This window comes from Gopherus flavomarginatus, chromosome 3, assembly GCF_025201925.1.
Source record: "Gopherus flavomarginatus isolate rGopFla2 chromosome 3, rGopFla2.mat.asm, whole genome shotgun sequence".
In the NCBI taxonomy this organism is placed as follows: domain Eukaryota; kingdom Metazoa; phylum Chordata; order Testudines; family Testudinidae; genus Gopherus; species Gopherus flavomarginatus.
This window is the reverse complement of record NC_066619.1, coordinates 40,479,962-40,502,287: the sequence shown is the minus strand read 5'-3', so window position 1 is coordinate 40,502,287 and position 22,326 is coordinate 40,479,962. Positions and strand designations below refer to the sequence as shown.

At 40.3% G+C, this 22,326-nt stretch overlaps 1 protein-coding gene across 11 annotated transcripts in view; it reads right to left on the bottom strand.

Annotated features, from left to right (window-relative positions):
- The window catches only part of IPO11 (importin 11), a 250,522-nt gene that overhangs the window by 160,487 nt on the left and 67,709 nt on the right, over nucleotides 1-22,326 (bottom strand). For 10 of the 11 annotated variants that reach the window (XR_007773522.1, XM_050946896.1, XM_050946894.1 and 7 more), the window contains exons 17-21: nucleotides 20,239-20,365; nucleotides 12,504-12,537; nucleotides 12,272-12,312; nucleotides 10,644-10,760; nucleotides 1,688-1,801 (exon numbers count right to left, since the gene is read on the bottom strand). Coding sequence is in view for 10 of the 11 variants with exons in the window: in XM_050946896.1 (XP_050802853.1) it covers nucleotides 1,688-1,801; nucleotides 10,644-10,760; nucleotides 12,272-12,312; nucleotides 12,504-12,537; nucleotides 20,239-20,365 (433 nt within the window). In the remaining variant the exon portion in view is untranslated. The remainder of the gene's footprint in view (nucleotides 1-1,687; nucleotides 1,802-10,643; nucleotides 10,761-12,271; nucleotides 12,313-12,503; nucleotides 12,538-20,238; nucleotides 20,366-22,326) is intronic. The other variant, XM_050946898.1, reaches the window with a different exon arrangement.

Here is a 22,326-nt window from a genome sequence, read left to right as displayed (position 1 = left end):
ATTCCCAGTAAGGACAAAGCATTGATTTAGAGAATAGCATTAGAACATTTTCTGTATTATGCTCCATACTATTCCTTATGTATCCTATTTTATTAAATACCACAGCTTCACATAGAGCACACTTTCAACTATCATATATACAGCTCCCCCCTGCCCCCATTAGGGTTAGAATCAAGATGTCATCTAGTCCAACCCCCGGCTCAAGGCAGGACCAATCCCCAGACAGATTTTTGCCCCAGATCCCTAAATGGACCCCTCAAGGATTGAACTCACAATCCTGGGTTTGGCAGGCCAATGTTCAAACCACTGAGCTATCTTCCCCCTCCCCGGCTTTCCTTTTATAAAAGCTGGTAAAAACATATTTAAAAACAAGTACTTGGTCCTGTTTGGGCTGGTTTGGTATTGTGTAAAGATGGAGTTGTCTGAGGTGTGATTTTTCCAAAAGCTATCATCTCATTTGCTTTTTGGTTCTTATTAAAACTAAGAATACGCTATATTAAACAGCAAAGAAAAAAGAGATGATAGTACATTTTCATTTATTAAATAGGAAGGAAAGAGTGAATGTGTTGACAGCTCCTGAAGAAATTGACGCTTGTTCTTTTTAAAGAAGCTAGAGTCACCCTCATTATCCTTCTATAATGTTTCCTACAAAAACAGATGTGAACAGCACTGAATATCACACGGTGGTCAGTCTCCAAAAGCAAAAAGGTTTGTATTTAGTTTATCCACAGTGGAAGGAGACTGACGCTGAGAACTGTAGAAAATTAATGCAATTTCAAATAAGTGGATTGTTAGTTATGATTTGGCAAAAGCCAAGCAGTGCTGTACAGAAAACTAACTGTTTAACTTGACCTGAAAATTCAACAGATAAACCCTTTACCTGGGATAACTCTGCTGCATCAGCCTGACATAGGATAATAAGAAAATGTGTGTGTTCTAGGACTTAGCACAGAATTTCTTAATTTTCTCACAAGTTTTCCATTCCTATTTGAATTAATCTTTGTCCTTGCCTTTAGCTTGCTTATTCTCTCTCCCTTGCAAGTGGCTACCACCTTCCTAGTGGATCCAAACTTGTCTCAAGGGAAGGAACTCTTCCTTCTCTGATCTGGGTCTTAGGTTTCAGAGTGAGAGGGATTGCACAGGGTCTCAAGCCTCAGAGCTCTCCATCTTCTGAGATATGCACTCTCAATAGGCAAAGAATGTAGTGCAGAAGTGGAAGGGATGTGGCCAAACCCAAGAGCCTTGTGGACAACTCTGAACTATCTCCAGTATTTGCAAGAAGACACATGCACCCTAAACATCTTGGATTAAGGAAAGGAGAAGCCAGAAAAAGCAAATTGTTAAAACCTTTCAGGCATTCTTCATTACTTCATAAAGAAGATAAAAGGCACAATTTCAAAATTTTTCAAAATGAAGAGTTAACTTGATTACCTTAACAACAAAACTCAATAAAGCAACTTTTAATGGCCAAAACTATGTAAACAAAACTGCTAAGTGTATAATACTTGCTACGCTTGACTACACAAGTATAGCACAATGTTTCTATTATCGATTATAAAGCACTTAAGTGTAACTAAAATGTAAATAATAATCTATACAGCTAAATACTACCTTCAGTTTACCAACATAAAATATTACGCAGAATATACAAATGTGAGAAAGTATCAGGAAGATTTTGATACTTTACCTGAATAAGATGAATTAGAGTGGTTAGAATGGCACATCTCAGCATATTGTGCTCCTCGCTTTGTTTCCAAAGCAGGGGTAAATACTGAACCAAACATCCTACATATGGCCGTATCTACAGTCAAAAAATCAAAATGACAATATTTTTAACAGAGTAAAATATTTTACTTAACCATGAAATTATACAAAAGCTCCAAAAATTTCACACATTCTCTTTGAGCCAAAATTGCACGAGCTATGTTCAGTTGGTTTTGTCAGAATATTAAATATATTTTTGTTTTGAAGTTGCTCCTTTTTATCATTAACAAAAATACCTAACATTTCTTACCAAGAGATTTAAATAGTCCATGATTATGTAGTGGTTACATAGAACATGTTATTCATAGCAGACATTATGAAAATGTGAGTAAAAGCTTAGTCATGTTTGAAAAGAAGAAACTGATGATGTTTTCATATTGAAGTGGTTTCGGCTAAAGAATGGATTAGAACAGCCTATATAATTGAATTATGTGGGAAGAAAGAATCCAAGAAAACCCAAGTTCAGTAAAAGGAAAGGAGAGGTTACTCATCTTGTGCAGTACTGGACTTCTTCAAGATGTGTCCACTTGTAAGTGCTCCACTTCAGGTGTGCAAGTGCTCTGTGCCTTTGACTGAAGGTTTTTGGTAACAGTGCCCACTTGACCTGTGCATGCACCCTACATATATGCTCATGCCACATACTGAGGCTATATAAGGCTGTGTGTACGAACCACCCTCAGTTCCTTCTCTACTGCAAAGTCCCACAGAGGAAACTTCAGAAGCAGAGGAGAAGGAGGGCAGGTAGTTGAGCACCCACAGGAACACGCATCTCAAAAAATTCCAGTTACTGTACAAGGTGAGTAACCTCTCCTTCTTTGAGTAGTATTCCTCTGTGTGCCCCACTTCAGGCGACTCCTTAGCAGTAATCCCCTTAAGTAAGCAGGAGTTTCGGAACAGAGTCCAGCATTGAAGAGAGACTATGTTGCCTATAGCACATCCAATCTAGCAGTGTGAACTACAGTATAATGGCTGGAAAAAGTATGCACCAAAGTACATGATGCAGCTTTGCAGTTTTCAGCAACTGGAACGTCCTTGAGGAGGGCTACAGACATAGATTCTGATCTAGTAGAATGTGCAATCACTCAGAGGGGAGATGGTATATGAGCCAAATTATAACAGGTAATAATAATACATCCAAAGATCAATCAAAGTCTCTGCATGGAGAGAGTGAATCCACTAGACCTAGCTGCAATAGAAACAAAAAGTCTAGGGGATTTCCTGAATGATCTGGTTCTGTCCAAATAAAAGGCCAATGCATGGAAAGCAGCTTCCTGCATAGACTGAGTGGCTTAGGAAAGAAAACTGAAAGGTGAATGGACCTAACCAGATCAGCCACACCATCACCGGTTCATTCACCTGCACATCCACCAATGTAATATACGCTATCATATGCCAGCAATGCCCCTCTGCTATGTACATCGGCCAAACTGGACAGTCGCTACGAAAAAGGATAAATGGACACAAATCAGATATTAGGAATGGCAATATACAAAAACCTGTAGGAGAACACTTCAACCTCCCTGGCCACACTATAGCAGACCTTCAGGTGGCCATCCTGCAGCAAAAAAACTTCAGGACCAGACTTCAAAGAGAAACTGCTGAGCTTCAGCTCATCTGCAAATTTGACACCATCAGCTCAGGATTAAACAAAGACTGTGAATGGCTTGCCAATTACAAAACCAGTTTCTCCTCCCTTGGTTTTCACACCTCAACTGCTAGAACAGGGCCTCATCCTCCCTGATTGAACTACCTCATTATCTCTACCTTGCCTGCATATATATATACCTGCCCCTGGAAATTTCCACTACATGCATCTGACGAAGTGGGTATTCACCCACGAAAGCTCATGCTCCAAAACGTCTGTTAGTCTATAAGGTGCCACAGGATTCTTTGCTGCTTTTACAGATCCAGACTAACACGGCTACCCCTCTGATACTTGAAAGGTGAATATTATGGTTAATATGAAACAAAAAAGAAACCTTAGGTAAAAGTTTTGGATAGAGTTGTAAAGATGCCGTTTTTCTTGAAGAACACAGTAAATGCAGGGTCTGTCATTAGAGCCCCAGTCTCCCCAACTCTTCACGCAGAAGTGAAGGCCACCAAAACAGCTGCCTTCAGATAACTGTAACAGAGAGCACATAGCTAGTGGCTCAAAAGGCTGTTTCATGAGATGGTTAAGAACAAGGTGAGATTCCAAAACAGATTAGCATCTCTAATCTGCAGAAAAAGGTTCATAAAATCTTTCAGGAATCTCACTATAGTCAGCTGTGTGAAAATTGATAAACCTAGCAAGTAGAAAGCTGTTATTGATGCTGAGTGAACCTTGATGGATTACCTATTGGAATCGAACCTAAGACTGGAAAGAGATGGCTGGACAGGCAAAAGATCATGGCAGTTACACCAAAGACAATATTGTCTCTATTTGTGAAGGTAAGTGTGTCTTATTGTTTCCCTCCTGCTATTTAATGGCACATGTTGTACTCCCAATGAACAGGATGCTTCTAACGAGTCCCAAAAAACACTGAGGAGCCATGTTTGGAGTTAAAGAACATTCAGATTGGGGTGATGTGTTCAACCCGCATTCTGAGACAATAGTTGAGAACTGATCAAAAGCTGCCATGCATGGTGAGCAGTGAGTCTGATGAGGTAAGAAAACCAAAATTGTCTTGGATGAGTTGGTGCAGTCAAAATTACCCTGGCCAGAGCCGGCGCTTCCATTTAGGCAGCCTAGGCAATTGTCTAGGGCGCCAGGATTATTGGGGGGCGGCATTTTGCCGGGGGGGGGGGGAGTGCGGCAGGCAGCTCCAGTGGAGCTGCCGCAGGCATTCCTGCAGATGGTCCGCTGCTCCCGTGGCTCCGGTGGACCTCCCGCAGGCACGGCTGAGGCAGCTCCACCGGAGCCACGGACCAGCGGACCCTCTCCACAGGCACAACTGCGGCAGGCCGTGGGACCAGCACGCGGGGCGGTGAAATGGCCGTGCGCCTAGGGAGCTAAAAACACTAGCGCCGGTCCTGACCCTGGCTCAGTCCTTCCCAATCTTGCTGAGACCCTTTAAGAGCACTGGAGTTGGTGAATATGCACAAAAAGACCCTTTCCCCATGTAAAGAGAAAGATGTTTCCTAAAGTCTCAGGATCGAGTCCTCCTCTGGAACAGACTTTTCTGCATTTTGTGTTGGTTGCAGTGACAAAAAGATTGACCTCTGGAAACTCCCAAGACAGGATTATTTTGTTTGAGGACCTGAGAGTCCGATTCCCATTTGTAATTTAGGGGAAAATGTCTGCGGAGGTTGTATGCCATGGAATTTTGTATACCTGGGAAGTAAAAAGCCAAAATGACTATCTGGTTGGCCAGCCACCAATTCCAGAGCTTTATTACTTCAGTACAGAGACAGGAAGAATGTGCTCCTCCCTGATGATTGATATGATATATATACAAGCTATGTTTTCCGTTATGATCTTGATTGACTTGTTTTTGACTGCCCTTAACTCCAGAAGAGTGATGTGCAAGCATTGTTTTTGTTGTGACCATTTGCCTTGGGCTGTGTGAGGACCTAAATGTGCTCCCCACTCCAAGAGGGAAGTGTCTAATGTTATCATGACCATAACGGGAGACAAGTATCAGAGGAGTAGCCGTGTTAGTCTGGATCTGTAAAAGCAGCAAAGAATCCTTTGGCACCTTATAGACTAACAGACGTTTTGGAGCATGAGCTTTCGTGGGTGAATACCCACTTCGTCGGATGCACGTCCAGGAGTCAGTCTGAATGAGATTCCTGCACAAACTTTGGAAGGCTCATTCTATCAGATGAGTGACTGTAGGACACCACTAGGTACCGACACTTGTTTGTTCAGACCTGTTCGTTGGATACATAAACTGCCCGGAGCTACTTCTAGAGTCATCGAAGACGGAACCTAGCATTTTGTGTTAAGAAACATAAGGTACCACATTTCCCAGAAGTTGCAGAACTTGCTGGAACTTGTGGACTGAGCTGTATTCTTTGGACAAGGTTCTTTAGAGTGAGGAACTTGTTGGGAGGGAGATAACCCTGCCCATCATCAAATCCAGAAATACTTCTATAAAAAGTATTTATTGTGTAGAGGTCAAGACCAGTTTCTTGAGATTTATTTGTAGACCTAAACAGGGAAATACTGAACTTCTAATAGAACCTCCTGATAAGATCAGCCCTCAAGAAGCCAGTCATCAAAGTAGGGAAAGACTGTTATTCCTAGACGATAGAGGTCAGCACCTACAACCACCATGTTTTTTGAGAGCAGAAGAAAGCCTGAAGGTTAGGATCCAGTACTGGTAGTGATTGTGATGAACTGTGAAATTCAGAAATCTTTTCTGAGAGAGATGAATTGCTACATGGAAGTAGGCATCTTTGAGGTCAATAATTACAAATCAGTGCCCAGAGGGAATTATAGCTGCTAGGCACACCATCTGGAATTTCATGCTCATTCAGTTGTCTGAGATCTTGTATTTTTTTCTTGAGTATTAAAAAATACCTTCAACACAGAGGAAAAAGATTTTGCTCAAGTAGAACTGGTTTGATGGCTGTGAGACTTAGGAGCAATGTAAACTTCAGTCTCAGCAACAAATTGTGATTAGGGTCCCTGAAGGGGGATGGAGAGGGGAAGGGGCGGAAGGAAGGAAGGTAAAATGATTTGTGTAACCAGATGTAATGGCCTCCAAAACCCATCTGTCGAACATTATAGCCTCTCATGCCTGTTGGAATAAAGAGAGGTCCTTATTATATGGTGTATTTTTTAGAACATGCTGTCTCCATCTTTCATTAACTGTGCCCACAACCAAATAACTTGTGCTGGATGTGAAAACAGAAACTCATAAACCCTGCCCAGGATGTAGGTTTTTTTGTTTTTTTTTTAATCAGCATGCTTGCATTTAGGGGGTGCCTTTGCTGGAGTTTGCCAGATGGTCTTAGCTGGCTCAAGAAGAGCTTAGTTCATCAGCAATACCATCTGTGCTGAAGAAGTAGTATGCAATATGCCCAGGAGCCTGTGATGGGAATCCTGGACTTCTTCCAGCAGAATCTGAAGCAGGTCTACAGCTCGCTCCATCAGGTCCTGGAACTCCCAAAAGTCATCAGATAATGATTGCAGTGGTGGTTTTACTGCCTTAACAGATGATGAAGGAGAGACATTTTAAGAGGGGTTACCTCCTAGTCTGCCCTCACCTCTTGCTCCTCCAAAGTCTCCTCTGCTGATTCAGACTGGAAGAGAGAGATGGATGGACTGTACCAGGGAATGAGATCTTCTATGTTCCTTATGAGATTGAATGAGGGCCCCTCGAAACTGCTGTCTGTAAGTAGCCCAGTGGTCCCAATAAGGCCAATGAGGAGGGCCATAAGGCATAGGGAGAGGGGAGAAGTATCTATCACTGATCATCCCAAGTATAAGATGAAGATGTCTTGTATCCTTTCTTTCTTGCATCTGCAGAGGGGAGTAAAGACTCCTAGAGTAAACTGTAGAGCCATGAACTGAAAGCTCTGAGTCTGAATGTTCCTCCACAGATTGTACAGGAAGTGACAACCCTTTTTCCTGAATAGTGGAATAGTCTCACTACAAAATGTATGGTCTGTGACCTAACAGATCTTACTACTGAGAAGTGTCCAGAGGTCCCAAGGTGGGGAGACTCAGGCTCATTCAGTACCATGAGGTCTTTAGGATACCACAACGCCTACAGTACTGGGAGCTTGTTACCAATGTCTCTGAGGTGCTGGTGCCGGTACTGAGGGTACCACAGATTCCAATGAGGCTGCTCTCTTACTATCATGGGCCCTGATGGTGGCAGTAGTGGTCTTCAGTGCCATGCCCATTAGCGCTGAGGTATGGAACTTAGATGAAGTCTTAGAGTACTTCATGTTACCCAAAGTACTAAGAGCCTAAATAGCACTCCTCTCAGGGCCTGAGGTCTTCTGTGATCAAATCTTTTTTGAGAGGGAACTCTTCGTTCTGCTCCTCTTATGCCCCTCCTTAGTCACTGAGTATGAAGCTCTCAGTACTGGTGCCACAGTTATAGTTACCTCACTCAAAGTGTGTTGTAGACCATGGTCTTGACACCGCTTTCATCTTGGAAGCTCAATATAGATGGAGCATTAACAGAAGCAGAGGGCCCCTGTACGTGGGGGTTTTCTGTATCAGGGTCCAAAGACAGTCTTAAGGCTTGCTCCATCACTAGAAGTCTATATTTAATTTCTTTGTTTTTACGGTATCTTCCCTTAAAAGAAGTGCAAATCTTGCACTTGCTGCGAATATGCAACTCTCCCAAGCAACGTATACACGGAGAATGCCCATCAACGATGGGAATGCTTCTCAACAGAAAAGGCATCTTTTAAAATCTGGAGAGCCGAGCCTCCCAGATCCCCTTCCCCCAAAATTGTAGGCCCTTCAGTAAGAGAAAAACAATTTGGGGGGAGGGGGGAAGGAGTAGAAAACAGGAACAACAGTTCCAACAGCTATAAGGTACTAAGCATTCTATAAACTGCTAAAGAACTAACACTATATACTATTCTAACTCTAAAGAGAAAACAAGTACACGCTGAGCTTCACCTCTGGCTGAAGGGGGTTGAAAAGGAACTGAGGCCAGTAGGGCTGTGCACCCCTATGTAGCCTTGGTATGGGACACAAGGATGTGTAAGGCACAGGCACAGGCACAGGTCAAATGGGCACTGCTACCAAAAATCTTTGATCAAAGGCACAAAGTGCATGCTTACTTGAAGTAGAGCACCCACTACTCAAAGAAGGAATAAACTTCTTAGCAGAATATTATATTATATGAAAAGTTTCAGTCAGAGCAAGTATCTATAGCAGAATTATAAACTGGAAATCTGAGTCCATAACGCTAAATCCAACACCACCAACACAACTGTGAAACTAATGCAACTATAATACAGCATGTTGTATTTAACACCAATTCAAATAGTTGAAACATGACATTACAGTTTTATTGCACATCCTTATTGCACGTTGTGGAAGTTCTTCCTTGCATGAGTTCTATGACATCATAGTAGAACAAATCAAAAGGTATTTTAACAAATTGTACAATAAAAACTACCAGATGTGTAATTCTTAACACCTTGTGCATGTTGTACAATTATCTTTCTTTATAAATTTCCAGATTTCCAATTCATTTTGTTAGCTACCTATATAGAGAATCATAAATTAAGCACTTCTGTGTATTAGTTTTTAATGCTGAAAGGATAACTTCCTGTAGAGCAATCGTTTCACATAACTTGGTTTTTTTTTTTTTTTTACCATGGTATGTTCAGCACAAAGTATGGACAAAAACTTTGTAAATGTTGCCTGATTTATTACCTATTTTGTATGCTTCTTATTCCTATTTTAATAATCTCATACAGAATTAAATTTAAAGCTAGGATACACTAAATCATCAGCTTAATTAAGCATAGTATACTATTTCAGCCAGAAATGACAAGAAAAATATTGCCTGCCAGCAATTTCCAGTTCATGGAGCTAGTCATCAATCAACACAGCTGGCAAGCGTAAATTGGGAAAGATTAAAGACTGTGCTAGGTGGTTACATTTCCCCAAAACTAATTCCAGTGATGAAGGAGTCCAAGTGAGAGGATCTATATGTGCCTCAAACACTCATATAATCCAGAGCAGCATCAGTATTAGAGCCAAAGTAAATCTCAGATGAACTTCATCTCTTATCCAGATACTCTCACAATTTATATACCTTAATCATCTGCATTACAGCAGCACCCAGAATGTGCTATGTGTTTTCCACATGTAGAGTAAGATGCAAACCTCACCTTGAAGAGTTCACAATCCAAGATGATGAGCAATGCACACAAAAGTGTGCCAGAAATATAAAACAATCACTTTAAAACTATTTTAAATTAAGTATCATTAATCCTCAGCCGCCCCCATCTAGCCACCATCAGCCTTAATGCTCCTATCACTATATCAAGACCTCTATCGCTGGGTAAAGGAAAAACAGGAATCAACAGCGCTCTTTCCGTGGAGAGAAAAAGAGGAGCCACTAGGACAAATTGTTGTGGAGGGAGAAGAAACAATTATGAAAGGAGTGAGGAACCACTACCAGGCTCTCTTTTCATACAGGGGATAAACAGAAAAGTTACATTTGTCTCAGAGATTCACAAAGAAAGCTGCTGCTTTGAGGACCACTTACAGGTCAGAGGGACTGCTACCACCTCTACCTTGCCTTACCTTTCTCTACCCCACTTGAGGTGAGTACCGTACAAAACTTAACAGATGACTGCAGACAACAATCAAATTTTATTTCCTCAGAAACATCTTGAATTTCCTAAATTTAAACTGAAAATATACTTCTATACTAAGGAAAGGAAGTAGTAAAAAGTGAGGTCAACAATTTTAACCTTATAACCTTGTAGTTGAGGATGGTGACTTTAAAACAATGCAGGAAACTGAGCTCCATGTCCTTGAACTGCTATAAATGAAACTGCCTAGACACTACAGTAATGGGCACCTCAAAAAACATATCTTGTAATTAGTTACAACAAAATATATTAAAAATCAGAAGTGAGAGAAGGTGATTAGAGCTGAAAGTCTAAGACAAAAAAGGGAATTATAAAATTAAATTAAATTTTGTATATGTAGGGAACAGCAAAAAAATACAGAAAGTTGAGTGGGAGGAGACCGGGCAGAGCAAGTATGTTGGGCTAAAAAATGTGAACAGGGGAAGTAGAAGCAGAGCTGTGTAGATTACTGAAATAAAACAAACACTGCAGGGTAATTAGTTCCATCATTTTGCTATAATGTAATAGCAATAAACAGAAAAAAAAATCTTCTTTGCTCTCATCAATGGACAAGTATAGTAGGCTTCAAATTTCATATTATAGTCTGTAACAGTTACCTGTATATTGACTCTTTCAATCACACAAGAAAGAACATGAAGAACGTGCATCTTTGTGTCACATTCTGTGACTTCTTGAAGTAGTTGAAAGAGTAGAGTGAACATGGATTCCAGATACTACAATAAAAAGAAATTAGTAAACTATGGATTAGTTAGATTATCAAGAATACAAATAGAAATCTAAAACAGCAATTTTCTTATCTGCCTACAGCACTGGCCTGAAATTTCTCATTAACTTTTAGTGTGTTGGAAGTTCTGCAACATGTTGGTCTTGCATTTTGAAAAATAGTCTAATACATTTTGACCACTCACAATTCAAAATTGAATTTTACAAAGTTTCAGTACCTAACGTACTAGTCTTGCATAAGAATTCAACCATGGGAAAAGTTTCAATAAGCTTGGATCTCAGGTTTAAATGTATTAAAATTACTTCAAAGTTTAAATTCCTCAAAGCTGGAAGTTATCAGCACCTCTGGAGGTAATGATATTCAGAGGCCACTCTATCTATAACAAAACAAGGCAACTGCTAGGGCAGCAGGGGTCAAACCTGAACAGCGCTGTAACCCTGTGCACCAGACCACAATGCCACTCTCAGATTTGGCCTGGCTGCCCCTCTGTCATGACAAAGGGACAGCTGAGCCAAACCTTAGTGAGTGGTGCTGCAAGTCCCGCTCTCCATTATGCTACCATAACCACCAAAAGACAAGAAGGCTCCCTACAATCCCCACTCCCCCGAAGGTCTTACGTGTGCCCTTCCCCCCAATTTAGAGCATCTATTCTAGTGGGTGGCAGGGATGGGTGGCGCATAGAAGTTTTGCATAGGGCAGCAAATTCTTTTAAGCAGTCTCTGACAATTTGCTAGAGGTGTGGAAAAAGTTATAAACTTTGACAACAATTTTGTTTCATACAGTTATTAATAATGATATTTTAATACTTATCACAACAATTTCAAACGGCTAAAGCAAAAATGCCAAATGCATAATGCATGTTGACACAAGTGGTCAACAGTATAAATTATAATATGATACTTTTTATAGTTCATCAAATATATCACAGCAAAATAATCTTAATTGAAACAGACCACAATTGACTGTACAGTGATTACTACCTCATCATTTACTTACTACCAACACTTGCTCACAAAGATAAACATTGGGGAAATTCTGCTACATTCTTAATACACTGCATTACACCAAACAACCACAGCTAATATTTCTGGCAAAGGGTAGTTTAGGAAGCAGTGTTTGCAGAAAGGAGCTCAGAGGGGAAATCAGGTATATGTGGAAGAGGTAGTTTAATAAAGACTGGCACCCATACTGGGAAAAATGTTCAGTCTGTGATGTGTGGTACCTGCGGTAATGACAAAGTGTGTATTTGTGGGTGGAAGTGTGGAGAATATATGTATTGTTCGGAGGCTTTTCCTTGCTTCTGTGTCAGGTAAGACACATGTGTGGCAACCTTAACTGTTGCACAATAAAGTCTCTGTGCAACAACGGAATAGTTTTTTTCTTGTTATTGAAGTTAAATAAATACAGCAACTATTGAACAGTTTATTCTGAAATGGAACAGGAACTGTTTCTTTCCCTCCCTTCCTCTATCCACACAAGCACTCACACAAATGCCCTTACCGGTAAAAACTGCTCAGTTCTAAACTCAAAGTCATCTACAGGTGAACAAAAGTTAAAGAAAAACTGAAAATTGAACATTATTACAAAATCTTTGACTCAATCTGATATTCAACTGTTAGCAAGGCTACACAATTACTATTAAAATGTGAATTATTAATGATCAAAAATCATTAATTTCCAGTAGCTTTGAAGAAAAAATAAAATAGAAAACTGTAGTTAATAAAAAGGATATTTAACTTCAGTGTTGTAGCTGTCTCAATGCGGACCTGAAAGACAAAAATCAGGAAATATCATGCTATTACCCTTATTAAATATTACTTTGATTATCTCACAGAAGTTAGTGTAATATTTTCAGATCTGAAATTGTTAAGCTTCCACATATACGTTACATGTTTCCAAGGATAAAATTAAATTAATTGAACACTGGCATATTTCCGTATTTTCCCAATGGTTTTAGCTATATATTGTTTATTAGGAGCAGTTTTTGCTTAAATTAGAATTTTTCAGAATTTAAAAAACTACTACAAATTGCCAAGAATCACACCTCCTGCAGGACCTACTCAGCAGTCCCTACTCGGGCAAAACACTCAGTTAAGTCAAGTAAAGACTGCAGAAGTGGGCCATACGGCTGTGATGAGAATTCTTGAGACAGAGGGGATCACCTGTTTCTGGGACGGTTCTCATGGGCGACCACCATCAAACCAACTACAGGCCCACAGACAGGGCTGCCTTTATGCTGAGTCCCCCGAATTGGGCCCTGCACCCACGCCTAACTTAGGCGCCTTTTTAATTTTTACTCACCCAGCGGCGGCCCAAGTCTTCGGCAGCACTTCGGCGGTGGGTCCTTCACTCGCTCCGGGCAGTTCGGCGGCGGGTCCTTCAGTGCCGCGGAAGACCCAGAGTGAGTGAAGGACCCAGTGCCAAAGACCCGGACCGCCGCCGGGTATTCGAATCGGGCCCCGCACTTCCTAAAGCCAGCCCTGCCCACGAACACCCTATTTCCAAGAATTCAGACAATTATGAGAAGTAGCTGTCAAGGAAGCATTAACTGCAACCAAGGCCACAACCAATGACACTTAGCCCTGCCCCATCTAGATGGTAAGAGATAACCATCTCTCAGGAGAGGGTTCCATGCTCGAAGTGAGAAAGGAACAACCACCTGGGGTCACAAACCAGAAGTACATCTCCAGGAACAGCAGTGCAGTTGGATGTAGTTCCGGCACTGATGTTGCTGGTGCCAGTACCTATGATACCAGTTTTGATGCCAAGAGGAGGTGTAAAAGTGGCTCCTCGAAAGTGTACCTCTGTATCAGAAATGGCTTATTGGTCATTTCAGAATCAGTACCAAGGAGTATCTCAGCACTGATGTTGTTATTAGTGCCATAGGTTCTCAAGCCTTCTTCATCGACAGTGGCTTGCTATCATCTCACAACATTATATAGGATTTAGAGGGTTTATCTCTGGCCCTCGACTCCTTGTGGAATGATCATGTTGACCTGTTATAAACTGTGTTTTCTCGCAGTGTGGGAGCATCATTCAGCATCTGAAGAGGACAGCACTGGGGGCCTCTGCTTGGGAGATGGTGCCAAGGTTGATGTGGTCACAGCACTGGGGATCCTGGCAACAGTGCCAATGGTCTTCATATTCTTAGTTTTCTACTCCTCGCTGGAGACAAGGCAGGGTGCTTAGCAGCTAGGGCACTTGTCAAGGTAATCTCCTTGGCCTCAGTTTGAAGGACAACTCCTCTACAGAATCAGATGTGATCTCCAGGGACTGCATCAAGAGGTTTAATTTGACTCTCGTATCTCAAAATTTCTGGGTCCAGAATGAGGAGGAGCAGCAGATGGAACACCTATCAGGAATATAATCCTCCTTGAGGCAAAAGAGGCATCTGCTATGTCCATCAATTAAGGGCATCAGATCATCACAGGGAGGACATGGTTTAAATGCAGTGGGTTTAGAGTCTACTATTAGCAATGGTTGGCATGAAGTGTCCACACCCACAAATGAGGGCATGCAGGGGATGAAGCGTCAGTGAATTTACCATTAATTTACAATGGCATAATTGAGCCAAATTTGGCTCTCAGTTCAAAAATATTCAACAGTGATAATTCATGATAAATATTGTAACAATTTAATAACTTCAGTTTGCACAGGGGTTTTAAAGTATTGACAAATTGCAGATGATGTGTATGCACCTTCTCTTCAAATCTGTTCTATTGAAGTCAATTAAAAATACATGCTTAATTCACTATAGCATTCATGATACATGCTGGGAGAAGTGACCTTTGGAATGATAGTATGTGATCATTTGAAATCTTAACTATTGCATTTCCTGGCTTGAATGCTTTGCACCATTAATTTTCTATTAACAGAGTTTTGACTTATTTCCTAGTTTTTAATGAAAAAAATTAAACACATTTTATTTACCTAGAACGCCAAAACTGAAACAAGGTTTTCATTCATCTTAGCTACCAATCTTACAGAGTCTTGGCTACATCGGTACCCAGGAGCCAGAAGTCACCACTTTTATGTACATGATCTAAAGTTCCACATACAAGTGTGGAAACAACAACACTTTTCTTTTTTTAAAACCAACCTGAGAGCCTAATTCTGAGTTCAGTCCACATCAGACTGTCAATGACAACAGCTTCCTAGTGAACTGTTAATTGCTCTTTATTACATTGAAGATACTTAAAATATTTTAGTGGTTTATTCTTAGTAGCTAGATGTAGGGATAAGAAAGAAAATTACTTATAGTAACTTGTTCTTCAAGACTGTTGCTTCTCTATATCCATACTCCTGAGGTTAAGGTGTCTGTACTGCAAGCCTCTGGAATCTTCTAATGAGTAGAGTCTATTGGGGAATTTCCCTTCTAGTCAGCTCCCACTCATGGAGGGCTCTGAGGCTTTAAAAAAGCAAGTGGTCCCTTATGTCCTTAAGTTCCTTCTACTAGCTCAGGGATTCTCCTAAGGCTCAGGAGAAGTGGGGAAGGTGAGCAAAGAGTGTGAATATGCTAACTCAAGATTCTGGAAGAACAAGAGTTAATGTTATGCAACTTCTCTTTCTTTAAGTGGCCTCTACATAGTGAGGCTTGTGGGAGATTAGCAAGCACCATGCCCAGTAAAGCGAGGCAATGTATTTTAAGCAAAGGACTGTAAAACTGCCAAAATGAGCATCAGCTCTGGATGGCAGGTCAAGTGTATTAGAAATGACTGATTTCACTCTCTCAGATCAGATCTCAAGTGAGAGATAAAATTAAAGCCCATATACAGCTTCAAAAGCAACTTTGCAAAATTCTGTGACAAAGACAGTGCAAATTCATCCTTTTAGATACTGCATCTGAACTTAATTGACTACACTTTGATATCTCCTGGCAGTTGAACACCTGGCAATGGTGAGAATGATGAAATACAAACAGATTAGTGGTCTGAAAGAGATGGAAATTGAACACGACGCTAGACTGGAAAATGGGATGATGACATGAGTATACAGAGGCCAAAGTAATTAATTATTCACAGTTGAATAATTTCTTCTTGACAGTTATCTAGAATGACTAGCAAATGAGACATAATGTAAAGTGCGGCTGTTTAAGGCCACCACTATTACAAGTATCCATTCTAAAATACCTACTTGAGATGAAACCAAACCTTCCCCAAATATTTTGGCAATAAATGTAATCCAGCTTCAGTAGAACAATACTTTTCTTAAGCAACTATTTTTGTCTATCCTGAGAAGTTGTGCACAGTGGTTTCACTGCACCCTGCTCTACAAAGCAAAAAATATTTCTCTAACCAGAGAAATTCCCATATATTCAACTAATCTACATATGCTGATCAGATGCAATTATATAGCACATATCAGATATGGTAAAAGGGGACACATTCATTAAAATGAAGAATTAGAGTGTTTAACAGAGGAATGTAGTGATGAAAGCAATGGATACATATTAAATATACATAACATACAAGTGATAGACCTATTCAATTCAATTCTGTTAGTATGAATCCTGCAAGGTAGAAGCCAAACTCAAAGAAAATCAGGGGGCCCAGATAATTTTCATCCAAGAATATTAAAGGAACTGGCACACGAAATTGCAAGCCCTTTAGCAAGAATTTTTAATGAACCAGTAAACTCAGGGATTGTACCGTATGACTGGAGAATTGCTAACATAGTTCCTATTTTTAAGAAAGGGAAAAAACGTGATCTGAGTAACTATAGGCCTGTTAGTTTGACATCTATAGTATGTAAGGTCTTGGAAATAATTTTGAAGGAGAAAGTAGTTAAGGACACTGAGGTTAATGGTAATTGGGACAAAATACAACATGGTTTTACAAAAGGGAGATTGTGCCAAACCAACCTGATCTCCTTCTTTGAGAAGGTAACAGATTTTTTTAGACAAAGGAAACACAGTGGATCTAATTTACCTCGATTTCAGCAAGGCATTTGATACGGTTCCACATGGGGAAATATTAGTTGAATTGGAAAAGATGGGGATCAATATGAAAATTGAAAGGTGGATAAGGAACTGGTTAAAGGGGGACTAAAACAGGTCGTACTGAAATGTGAACTGTCAGGCTGGAAGGATACTAGTGGAATTCCTCAGGGATCAGTTTGGGGACCCATCTTATTTAATTTTTTTATTACTGACCTTGGCACAAAAAGTAGGAATGTGCTAATAAAGTTTGCGGATGACACAAAGCTGGGAGGTATTGGCAATATAGAGAAGGTCTGGGATATCATACAGGAAGATCTGGATGACCTTGTAAACTGGAGTAATAGTAATAGGATGAAATTTAATAATGAAAAGTGCAAGGTCATGCATTTAGGGATTAATGACAAGAATTTTAGTTATAAATTGGGGACACATCAGTTGGAAGTAACAGAGGAGGAGAAGGACCTCGGAGTATTGGTTGATCACGGGATGACTATGAGCAGCCAATGTGACATGGCCGTTAAAAAGGCTAATGCAGTTTTAGGATGCATCACAGGAGGTATTTCCAGCAAAGATAAGGAGGTGTTAGTACCGTCATACAAGGCACTGGTAGGAACTTATCTGGAATATTGTGCGCAGTTCTGGTCTCCCATGTTTAAGAAGGATGAATTCAAACTGGAACAGGTACAGATAAGTGCTACTAGGATGATCCGAGGAATGGAAAACCTATCTTATGAAAGGAGACTCAAAAAGATTGGCTTGTTTAGCCTAACCAAAAGAAGGTTGAGGGGGAATATGATTGCTCTTTATAAATATATCAGAGGGATAAATATCAGGGAGGGAGAGGAATTATTTAAGCTTAGAACCAATGTGGACACAACAACAAATGGATATAAACTGGACACTAGGAAGTTTAGACTTGAAATTAGACGAAGGTTTCTAACCATTAGAGGAGTGAAGTTCTGGAACAGCCTTCCAAGGGGAGTAGTGGGGGCAAAAGACATATCTGGCTTTAAGACTAAGCTTGGTAAGTTTACGGAGGGGATGGTATGATGAGATAGCCTCATTTTGGCAATTAATTCGGCAATTGATCTTTGATTATCAGCAGGTAAGTTTGCTCAGTGGTCTGTGATGGGACGTTAGATGGAGTGGGATCTGAGTTACTACACAGAATTCTTTCCTGGGTGCTGGCTGGTGAGTCTTGCCCACATGCTCAGTTTAACTGATCACCATATTTGGGGTCGGGAAGGAATTTTCCTTCAGGGCAGATTGGCAGAGGCCCTAGAGGTTTTTCGCCTTCCTCTGCAGCATGGGGCACAGGTCACTTGCTGGAGGATTCTCTGCAGCTTGAGGTCTTCAAACAACAATTTAAGGACTTCAATAACTCAGACATAGGTTAGGGATTTGTTACAGAAGTGGGTGGGTGAGATTCTGTGGCCTGCACTGTGCAGGAGGTCAGACTAGGTGATCATAATGATCTCTTCTGACCTTAAAGTCTATGAGTTTATGAGGATCTGACCTGCATGCTTTTTAGCTGTTTGTGAGCAGCCCAGGTTGGGACTACAACAGCAAAGCATTGTGAGGCACCCAAAGTTGTGAAGCACATGGTGACAACCCCTTACTGCTCTGGATTGCACCCCAGAATGTGACAGGAATATCTCCCTTAAATAGAAACCTGGAAATCTAGTGTGAAGGGCACTGCTGCTGAAGAAAAAAGAGCAACGAAACTGATTCAGTGAACATCAGAATTTCATTGCAAGTAGTTTCTGTTGGTTGTGAATAATTTCTGCTGCCATAATTTATGAGTATATGTTATGTTTGTCTGATTGTTATTTTTGTTTACTGTAAGAGTATAAAGAATTAATTCAGACAAGAATTGGCTGCACCTATGCAGGAAGAACCACAATGGTTCCTGAAACCAGCTGCTCATAAAACACTTGAGACAATGCACAAACCACCACTTTGAAAATCATTACCCTTGGGAGCTGGCCAAACCAATCTGACCAGGCTCAAGGAACACAGGAGAGAACAAAGAACTTGGCTGGACTTAAAGAGACATCATACCTGAAGACAGAAGACTGAGGTATTTAGTCAAGATGAACCAGACTCCAAAGGTAAGATAAGCCTACCTAGGACTGCAAATAAGATAGCTATGTGTGTAGACCTTTCATTTGTGTTATAATCCTTTTTTATTTTCTTATGCTGTGCTGTGTTCCTACCATTAAGATTAAACAATCTTTCTTTTTAAGAAAGCTGTATGGTGTTAACCACTGGTCACAGTCCCCAGATGAATTGCTGGGGTTGAACCCAGTCAGGCTGGCCGAGCAATCACAGTTGGTGCACAGGGGGATGTAGCCTGGAGACCCTGTCTAAGACTAGGAGAACTGCAGAACTCCTCCCCAGAAAAGGTAAGGGCATAAGACCGGGAGAGGGGTGCACTCAGACAGTCAAAGAAGGGGAGAGAGGCACAGCTAGCCCTGTAACCATCTTGTTAGAAAATGGAAAAAAACCTGCAACGTTTTAACTTACAACCTTCAATTCCAGCATAACATTAGGAATGAAACAACTACATTTCAGCGAATACAGATATTCAGTAAAGAGTCCAGCACTACATGATGTTCATTTATCAAACATTCTGACCTACCTGTTTCTATTAAACGTCTCACAAATGAATGACTTAAATAGTAACAATATAACTGGTAGAAGACTGATCAAAGATGTGCATTACCGAAACTCATTTTTCTAGAGCAAATTGCTACCTTTTAGTATTTTTAAGAAAAAGCACAATTTTTAAAGACATTTGTGTAATTTCAAAGCTGGTAATTCATTGAAGAAATGACACAAGTCATGGATACAATTTGTCAAACTCTCCATCACAAACACCACTATACTGTTAATTCATTTGCAGAAATGTCAGTGAAAGCCATAATCCCAGAAATGATACAGTAATACACTGTGAACTAACTATGTAGCCTTCTCTGCAGCAATACCATCTCTCAAGACAGTGTTTGTAAAAAACACAGTTGTGTAGCAGAACACTATACCAGCAGGTATGACCAATGCCATGCAACTCTATGTAACTAGTATGACAGTTAGTGTGTTTGTCAAACAATTTGTGAACCAAACAAGTTCACTGAAGCACAAAATAGGTGTGCCTCAACAATCTCAAAATGTATGTATATTGATAGCTACTTAGCAGCAGAGAGATGTGTGTAATTAATACAAGATGGGGATTAACTATGCTTGAAAATAGGTTATGAATAAGTCAAAGAAGTGCAGATCTGGAAACTTTTCCCAGAACTTACAGGCAGGATTCAAAATGAAATCCAATGCCTTGCCCTTGAGCAGATATTCTTAGGGAAAAAAGAGATACACCAGAGATCTCCCTGACAAGATAATTTTGCTCCTGAAGTATATATTGTTCAATTCTAAAGTGTAGGAAATTAAAACTTTTCATCTAAATTTAGGTAAGAAATAAATGAAACATAATCCAAAATATTTCTTAAAGATAGTTACGTTTACGTATACATACCACTAAGTCTTGGTCTTGAAGCAAGTTACGAATTGCCTCATATAACATTGGTCTCAAGTCAGATTTGAATTTTACAGAAATCCATTGTCCGATCAGCCAAATTACTCGCCGGCGTATTGGCTTATACCTTTAAAACAAAAAAGAATTATTGTACTAGTTTCTTACTATCCTTGTTTCTTAAACTTCTGTATTAAGAAAAACCGTTTCAGAAGAATACTGGAAGACAATGTTCAACAAACCCATTTTTCACATCTTTCCTTAAACGTGACTGGTGAGAACTACACCTTTGAAGTTCTGAAGTCAAACTGCCTCACTAGCAGGCAACATTTTCATTGAGAAAACTGCCCCTCCTTATTTATCAGGCCTTGTCTTATTACATTGTTTCACCGTACTCCTTGTTTTTACATGCTCCCTCTGCTCCGTCAAGGAAACATCCAAAAAACCTTATTCATACTCTTCTCCCAAACCATCTGTGTTTTCTTTCAAACCATGGCCAAACATGCTAATGCTCTTCTTTAACTGATATGCAAGGCCACCACCTTGCTGCATTCAAGTCCTTCCTTCATACCAACATCTCCCACAAAGCTTACGAGGAAATAGTTTAAGACTTATATATTTTTTTTTAAATCAACATTTACTCCATCATGCTGAGTTTTGTATTTACCAAGTTCCATTAGAGAGAGAATCTACTCTACATACAATAAATCAATGACAATATATTTAAAAATAAAACTACCCCTTCATTATCATGTTGTTTGCTAGGGTCATCTATAACCCAAGAGTCTCTCCCTTTGTAGGCCCTCCTATTCCTCCTTCCCCACTTCTAGAATGAGATCAGCATTTTTATAATGCCCGCCAGGGTAACCAGAAGGTCCACTTGATCTGACTGATTCAGTCAGAGCCAAAGGTATAGCTATAGATATTCGAGAGCTCATTGGCACTAGATAGGAAGTTAGGATGAAGCACCTGAAGGCCTGATAAGAGGATTCCAGGGCCTTCTGCCTTAAGAAATGCCCTTGCCAAAGGTCACAGCTCTGAGATGCTTGCCTCAGAACCTGCTGCTTGCAGAAAAATTGAGACATGGATCCCACTCCCAGCACTCATGGTCTACCGTCAGGGCTGGTCTACACTGAAAAGTTAAATAAGCATAGCTACGTGCCTCGGGGCAGGAAAAATCTGATGTAGATAGAACTAGATGGACAGAAGACATGGATTACTTCCCATCGCTATAGTAGTTATCTACACTGAAATGCCACAGTGACATAGCTGCAGCTGTGCCACTGTAGAGTTTTAAGTACAGACATAGCCTATGACAATTAAGGTTGTGAGCAAAAGGATTGCATAAGGAATACCTTGTTAGAAGATTTTGACCTGCTAATGAGGAAAGAAAATTACTTTACCGCAGCACTACAGGTGTGGGAAACTCTCCTACACTCAGCATTAATTATACTTACATGCACTAGAGGCTATACTATCTAAATAAGGGTTGGCACAGTCATTTGATGCTACCAATTATCTGTTGTAAGACCAGGTCTCCACTCTGTACACAGGACTGTGCAGAAGGCACAGTGTGTGACTACCAACTCTCAAGTTTGAAGAAGAAAGTGCTGAAAGGCTGGGATCCCTACTCATGCAGAGTTAGGAGGATATATTGTTAGAAGCATTAACTTTTATTTTCCTTGCTTTTTAGGTTTTGTTAGGCATGCTATAAAGAAATCTTAACTGACAAATGATGTAGCATTTTTGTGTTGTGAGCATAACAGGTGCAGTTATATGGAACACCACTAGATGGACCAAAGAACACTATCTCCTCTGCCTCAAGTTTTATCAGTCTTGTCTAGGGGGGGAAACAGGACACAACAACATTCCATCCACAGGGATTTCCAATTATATATATGCTAAACTAAGTAACTAAGGAAAATGAACAGACCATAATTCATGTAAACAAATAAAATTAAGAAAGCGGGTATTATCAAACCAAATTAATCCAATTAACAGGTTGATTAAACCATATCAGTATACACTAACAACTCTTTATAAGCTTTATTTAATAATTTGAGAAGACAGCAGTCTTTTTCAGCATGAGAG